This window comes from Hippocampus bargibanti, linkage group LG01 (assembly GCF_051943395.1).
Source record: "Hippocampus bargibanti isolate YZ-2025 linkage group LG01, ASM5194339v1, whole genome shotgun sequence".
NCBI classification, from domain to species: Eukaryota; Metazoa; Chordata; class Actinopteri; order Syngnathiformes; family Syngnathidae; genus Hippocampus; species Hippocampus bargibanti.
The window spans coordinates 20,446,191-20,454,096 of NC_142734.1; the positions used below are offsets into that span (position 1 = coordinate 20,446,191).

General features: G+C 42.6%; 1 protein-coding gene across 1 annotated transcript; it reads left to right on the forward strand.

Moving 5' to 3' along the window:
* The first annotated feature begins 533 nt into the window (after positions 1-533).
* LOC148903462 (protein kinase C iota type-like) lies at positions 534-6,195 on the forward strand. Its single transcript, XM_089015863.1, has 5 exons — positions 534-766; positions 4,086-4,207; positions 5,634-5,723; positions 5,994-6,044; positions 6,191-6,195. Exons 1-5 carry the CDS (start codon positions 690-692, stop codon positions 6,193-6,195), a joined length of 345 nt encoding a protein of 114 aa, XP_088871989.1. The 5' UTR covers positions 534-689.
* The last annotated feature ends 1,711 nt before the right edge of the window (positions 6,196-7,906 follow it).

Below are 7,906 nucleotides of genomic sequence, written 5' to 3' on the forward strand. Positions count from 1 at the left end.
CCATCCCTGAGTCACGCACAACTACCCGCTGTTTCCACCTGCTGGTATGGAAGAGTACTACATGATTACTCTGCCAGGCGCTAGACTGCACAGGCACACAAATCGGATAATTTCCCGCGGCACACCTGATAATATCTCGCGGCACAGTGGTGTGCCGCGGCACACTGGTTGAAAACACTGATCTAGATATAGATACGTATATAGATATAGATATCGATACGTATTGAAGGGAAAAGCCCAAAGGAAAAGAAGAGATATATTAATCAAAGCTGTAGTACCAGACTTTGATTGTTACATTAAAATTAGGGACGTTCATTTGTCTGCCGTAACCAGAACGAATCATAAGTGACTGTCAAGTTATTTCAAGACGGCAATTTAATGACCAAACCTGTAAATTCTACTTCACATTAAAAGTTCTTAGAATAATTCCGCGCGGGTGTTTAATGTTATCACTTCGCAAATATTTTACGTTGAAAGCTATAGACGGAACTTAAAAGTTAAAAAAAAAAAACTTGATTTCGGCTCCTGCGCGACTCAGAATGTTATCTGTACTCAAGAAACTTCCAAGTCGTACACGCGAGGTTTATTTTCCAGTGTGTCACCTACGCAGCGGATTTTTTTTAATTGACCGAAAGCAGGACAAAAAGTAGTTCGTATTGGTCTTTTTAGGAGATTGACAAAACTACACAATGCATATGCTAGCCTCAAACGGATCCGTAATGGACCTGGAGTCGGAGTCGGTGAAAGTTAAAGCTCACTACCGCGGGTAAGTGACGAGCAAAAAGTAATTTCAATGTCACGTAGAATCGCAAAGCGAACTCCATCCATGACGCAGCGGTATAACGACAATGGGGAAACACCTGTTAATCATGGACTCGTGGCAGGCCATTTGAAGAGCTTTTTCTGTTCCGAGGATTCTACAAGTGGTTGGCGACTGGATAAGCAGTAATTCTGTCACCCATTTATTGTTTTTCATTGTTTGTCTTCAGTTTATTATCAAATTGTTCACTTGTGTTTGGTGGTTTCGTTGGCGCATTTAAGCTCAGGAACGACCGTACTGTGCTCTACAATACTTAAATTCTCAAGACATTTATTGATCATACTTGGTTTCGTAGGTAGTAATTGGCCACCACTGACGTCTTTCGACCACTTCCTCTGTGGGAAAAAAAGAAAGTGTTGCAATGCATGAATGACAGGAATGCGTGTGGATCATTTAAGATTGACAGACACACCCTCTCTTGTAAAGAGGATTCCATGTGCATCTAAGAGGAGAGGTTGACACATAAGAAATACGATTGTGCTAATTAATATGCCAGGAAACATGAAATATGGAAAGGGCAAATATGCAAATCATGACAGTACACTCAGCAGCACACATCTTCCGGAGTTATTGAGCAACACCATAACATGTATATCTTCTTCTTTTCCTTTCGGCTTTTCCCCTCAGGGGTCGCCACAGCGAATCAATGTCCTACATCTATCCCGGTTTTGTGCATCCTCTTCTCTCACACCAGCTACCTTCATGTCCTCTTTGACCACATCCATAAACCTCCTCTTCGGTCTTCCTCTCGGTCTCCTGCCTGGCAGTTCAAGACTCAGCATCCTTCTCCCGATATAGTCACTCTCTCTCCTCTGGACATGTCCAAACCATCTCAGTCTGGCCTCTCTGACTTTCTTTCCAAAGCCTCTAATATGAGTTGTCCGTCTAATGTACTCATTCCTGATCCTATCCAACCTGGTCACTCCCAAAGAAAACCTCAACATCTTCAGCTCTGCTACCTCCAGCTCTGCTACCTCCAGCTCTGCTTCCTGTCTTTTCTTCAGTGGCACTGTCTCCAGTCCAAACATCATGGCTGGTCTCACCACGGTTTTATACACTTTTCCTTTCATCCTAGCTGAAACCCTTCTATCACACATCACACCTGACATTTTTCTCCAGCCGCTCCAGCCTGCCTGGACAGTTGACCCCAAGTACTTAAAGTCCTCCACCTTCTTTATCTCTTCCCCCTGTAGCATCACTCTTGCACTTGGATCCCTCTCATTCACACACATATATTTCGTCTTGCTGCGACTGATCTTCATTCCTCTCCTTTCCAAGGCATATCTCCACTTCTCTAGTTTCTCCGCCACCTGTTCCCTGTTCTCGCTACAGATCACAATGTCATCTGCAAACATCATGGTCCAAGGAGATTCTTGTCTAACATCATCTGTCAGCCTGTCCATCACCATAACAAACAAGAAGGGGCTCAGAGCTGACCGCTGGTGGAGTCCCACCTCCACCTTGAATTCCTCAGTCATACCGACAGCACACCTCACAACTGTCTTACAGTCATGACACATGTCTTGCACCGCTCTGACATACTTTTCCGTCACTCCAGACTTCCTCATGCAATGCCACAGCTCTTCTCTGAGCTGCCACAGCTCAGAGAAGAGCTGTGTTGCATCTGTCTCTTGCATCATGTCTCTTCTGAAAGAAAGTATTTACAATAGCCATTTGCATTCTCTTAGTAAAGTCAACCACCATCTGTCCTTTAGCGTTCCTCATCTGGAGTCCAAACCTGCCCATCACCTCCTCATCATCTTTGTTTCCTGCGCCAACATGTCCATTGAAGTCTCCACCAATTACAACCCTCTCACTTCTCGAGATGTTCTGTATGACTTCATCAAAGTCCAACCAAAATTTCTCCTTCTCCGCCAGCTCACATCCTACTTGTGGGGCATACCCACAAACAACATTGAACTTAAATTTCTAGCTTCAGACTCATCATTCTATCTGATAGTCTTTTAACTTCTAAGACATTCCTAACAAACTCCTCTTTTAAGATAACCCCAACTCCATTTCTCTTTCTGTCTTCACCATGATAGAATAACTTAAACCCTGACCCCAAGCTTCTAGCCTTGCTCCCTTTCCACCTGGTCTCCTGGACACACAGTGTGTCTACCTTCCTTCTCTGCATCATGTCACCTGTCATTGTTCCTACATTCCAAGTTCCTACTCTTACTTCTATACTCTTGGCGTTCCATTTCTCTCTTTTCCTCCGGGCACACCTCCCTCCTCTCCTTCTTCGACCAACAGTAGTCCATTTTCCACTGGCACCCTGAAGGTCAACAGTACCAATGGCGGCCGTTGTTAACCCGGGCCTCGACCGATCTGGTATGGGATTCATAGGTTTGATTCGCATATTTGTTTTGGCAAATGTTTTTACGTCGGATGCCCTTCCTGACACAACCCTCAGTATTTATCTGGGCTTGGGACCAGCACAATAAGACACTGGCTTGTGCCCCCTTATACATTAACATGTATATAAAAACACCAATTGTGTATATGTGTCTGCCAATTTTGGCAATTGACAGTTATCATTTCTTTAAAGTCGAAAAAAGGTGGCTTTTACCTCATCCTTCAATCTGTACATTATTTCTACCACCTATCCTGTTCAGGGTCATCCAGCACAGGCCTGAGCTTGAAGTAATATATGTGAGCCACTACACTACGAATTGCCTTGACTGTGTCACCGCCGCCTCCGTAGGTTAGGGAGGGTTAAACTTTTGTCTCGAAATCTCAGCCTTGTTGTCCAGTCACTGCAGCATAGTAACTGAGCTGGAAGCAAAACAAAAAAAAAAGAAATACTATAGGAGTCAAAGATCAAAATTGCCTGCTACGTTCTTGTGCAGAACAAATCCCTCTGAGCGCTGCACACACACACACACACACACACACACACACACACACACACACACACACACACACACACACACACACACACACACACACACACACACACACACACACACACACACACACACTACCTTCCACAAGAGTGCAACTGCTTATCTAACTTAAAATTGCAGATACCTTCAACTAGTTTACAGTATGAGAATTGATCAGAGTATTGGAAGATTACTTTAAAATTAAACAAGTGAGCCAACCGTAACATTGTGTGTGTGTGTGTGTGTGTGTGTGTGTGTGTGTGTGTGTGTGTGTGTGTGTGTGTGTGTGTGTGTGTGTGTGTGTGTGTGTGTGTGTGTGTGTGTGTGTGTGTGTGTATGTGTTGCATCTGCGCACATGTGTGTATGCACGTGTACAGAGACATGTTGATCACAGACCTGACTGCCACTTTAACTTTCGTGGAGCTTTGTGAGGAGGTGAGAGCAATGTGCAGCCTGACCAGACAGCAGCCCATCACACTCAAGTGGATTGATGATGAAGGTGGGTCTGCCTCACAGTCAGATCGTGTCCAAGTTTTGCCCTTGAGCATGTTCATTGCTCTTTAAATGTGTGTCTTGACTGTTGAAAAAATATGCACATTATATTACATAATGGAGGAAAATATATTGTCCAAAAACTGTTTCAGTAACTTCAGTAACTAAAGAAGGGTTGTGTACTTGTATTTTTCAGTGCCAATTTTCATTTGTTTCTCTCAGATAAAATATGGAAAGCTAGAGTAAAATACTAAATCTGAAAGCATTAATGTTAGATAGTTGATATTATAATTCTTGTATTAATGATAGAAGAGAATATTGAATTCTGAAAATGTGGCAGAAGTGGAAGATGTTTACTACCTGTTTACGCTTGATTCAATTACAGTAGCTAACATTCTCTCTTCAATCCCACAATTTTTTTCAACTGCTGTAATTATAGAAGTCATCAAAGTTCCAATTGGATTATATATTTCAACATGTTTTTTTTTCCACAATTAAAAACGTGAGCTATGGTGATTACAAAGTACACGAGAGAACATAAACACAATCCCAAAAGTTAAAGGACAACCGACGTCTCCGGACAAGTTGTGTCCATAATTTGTAAAATGGCTTCAAATGACTTTTACTGAGCATATTTTACAAAGATTCCACCGCATATAGCTATATTTTACGTTTTAAGACTCGCGCTGAATATTCCGGAAGTCTTGTTTTTGAGTTGGTGACGAGTCCGTACGTTACATCACTGAAGGAACGCCCCTGACCGAAAAAAGGACACATTGTAGCAGTCCTTCCATCACGTCAATGCATTTGGCTCTACTTGGCTGGGCTGAAAACTTCGTGTACCACACAAAAAGAGGCAGAAGCGGGCGACAAAGCTCCATGTAAGGAATTAATCAGCCTGTGGAAACGGGCTGATTAATTCATCACACGAAGCTTGGTCGCCATTTTCTGCCTCTTTTTTGGTGATCCATTTCCCCCCAAAGTTGCCTCAAAATGGCACAGAATAAATTATTTAATCGATTGCAAACATGTATGCTTTCCTCTTAAGAACTATTTGAATCATACTCATAACTGGATGTGTAACAAGAAAGCATATTTTCCGAATCTGAAGCCATTGTTTTGATTCTCGAGCAATGCAAGGCGTCTTGGCGTGACGTCACGAACTGGGAGCGGGACTTTCTGAAATTGCCCAATTCGCAGCTCTTTTTTTTTGCAGATTTTGGACACTAAGTCATTTTTATTGGTGTTTTGCATTTGACTAAAAATATCATACTGCGTGTTTTGGGTATTTTAGATGCTATAAAACGTTTTTCTGAGGTTGTCCTTTAAGGTAGAGTGAAAATTCCAAATGCTAAACAACAACTGAAAACAAGCATTGTAGCCCAGCCAGATTAGACGTAATTCAAATTCAGTTTTCTTATGAATGTTCGTAGGAGATCCTTGTACCATCTCATCTCCGCTGGAGCTCGAGGAGGCATTTCGTATTTATAATCGAAGCAAAAGATCCGGACTACTGTTGCATGGTAACTGTTAGCTCAAAATCTGGTCGATTCAGACCTTCCTGAATTAACTGGGCACATGTTATGCATGTCAAACCTTGCTCTTGGAAATCATTACCTTGTGGTTTTTGTTCTGTCATCTTTTTTTCACAATTCTTTCATTTGCTTCTACATTAGTGTGAGCCTTAAATCCATCCAAATCGTCATTGTTTCCACTTGCAGCACAAACATCTGTTAGGTTGAGGAAGAGGTCAGTCAAATACTTTCTTACTCACTCTGCTTTTCTACACACAGTCTTTCCAAGTATTCCGGAGCGACCTGGAATGCCATGCCCCGGAGAGAACAGTGAGTTAAAGTGTTATTTTTTTCATAACAGAGCTTGTTCATTGAGATGTGGTCCAAACAAACACACGGTTCAGACTCCTGTGCTTTACATGATTAGAATTTGAAGATTTTATTATTTATTTGAACAGTATTTTTGTTTCCCCTAGGTTAAATGATGATACAACCTATGTGAATCAAATATTTATGGGGTTTGTTTTTGAAAATAATTGTGTGTATTAGCTTGTTCTTCTTTCCCTTTTGTCTTTTCCCTTCAAGGGGTCGCCACAGTGAATTACTGTCCTCCCTTTTCAGAGGTTTGATTCGCATGTTGTGTATTAGCTTGTATTAGTAAAAAAAACGTAGTTTCTCTTCCAATAGCTAAGCAGGGCAAATATTAAAAGCTCCTTAACTCTGACAGTAGCAATTATTAAGTAATTATGTACAGGATATAGTTTGTATGTCGTCCCCATTTGCCTTCGTCAGTTTTCTTCGGGTGATCTGACCATGGCACTGACTTCAGGTCTGGAGTCGGCTCCCAGTGGATAGGTTGACTTCAGAGGGCAAATGTTATTGTACCTTGCAGAGTCGGCGAGATATAACATCAGGAAATGGCACAATGCTTTTCAAAAGCGTATTTACCGGAGGAGCCATCCAGTTGAATCAGAATCAGAATCATCTTTATTGCCAAGTATGTAGAACACACAAGGAATTTGTTTCCGGTAGAACACGCTGCACTAGTATTGTCGTAAAAAAAAAACTGCTAAGTGGCACTATACAGTTCCATTTTGGCTACTGTTGAAAGAGTTCAAAGAGTTAATGGCTTGGGGGACGAAGCTGTTTAAATGTCTGCTGGATTTGGTGCGCATGGATCGGTAGCGCCTGCCTGAGGGGAGTAGCTGGAAAAGGTGGTGGGCAGGGTGCGGAGGGTCCAGTAGGATTTTCCGTGCCCTAGTTTGGATTCTTGCAGTGTGCAAGTCCTCGAGAGTGGTTATGATTTTTTCCGCCGTCCTAACTGTCCGTTGAAAATATTCAAAGCTACAAGGATGGAGAGAAGCGTAATTGTGGATTGTCAGCTGTTCTCGTGATTACAGTATACCAGGGGTCGGGAACCTTTTTGACTAAGAGAGCCATAAAAGTAAAATATTTAGAAATGTTTTTCAGCGAGAGCCACACGCACGCGCGCGCGCACATACAAACGCTCGCATGTGCGCACACATACAAATGCACGCGCGGACACTTTTCAATAAAATATCAGAATGCATTATTTAAAATAACTTTGTGATAGTACTCACCGTTAACATGAATGGTTTTCCGTTCCTCGTGTTTGGTAAAATTCCAGGAAAACGATCGGAATGAAATTCAATTTGCCGGTCCAGAGGCGAAGTTACTGCTAGCTAGCCTGCACACGGCTAATAAGCTTCCACACTTGCTATCTGCAATCGACTTCTCGCAGAAGTATGTCGATGCTAACGTTAAAATGGGGCTTGTTAAAATGTCACTGACATTCGACTGTTTCATCGATGGTATTGTTTCATTGCAAATTAGAATCAGAACATTTTCTCTCCTCGCCGTCTTGCTGGAGCTCAAACACTTTGAAAATATTTCAAAAGGAACAGGCTGAGATTCCCCCGTGCACGCCCGCATTCGGTGATCGAAAGCCGGTATTTCTAAGCGCAGCCGGAGCGTTGAAGGGTTCCATTTTGGTGGCCTCATCTAGCATCTCTGCATTTTGCAGATGATGTGGTACTGTTGGGGCCTTTAAGCGGGGATCTCCAACTCTCTCTGGAGCCGAATGTGAAGCGGTTGGGATGAGAATCAGCACCTCCAAATCTGAGACAATGGTTCTCAGTCGGAAAAGGGTGGAGTGCCCTCTCCGGGAGGAG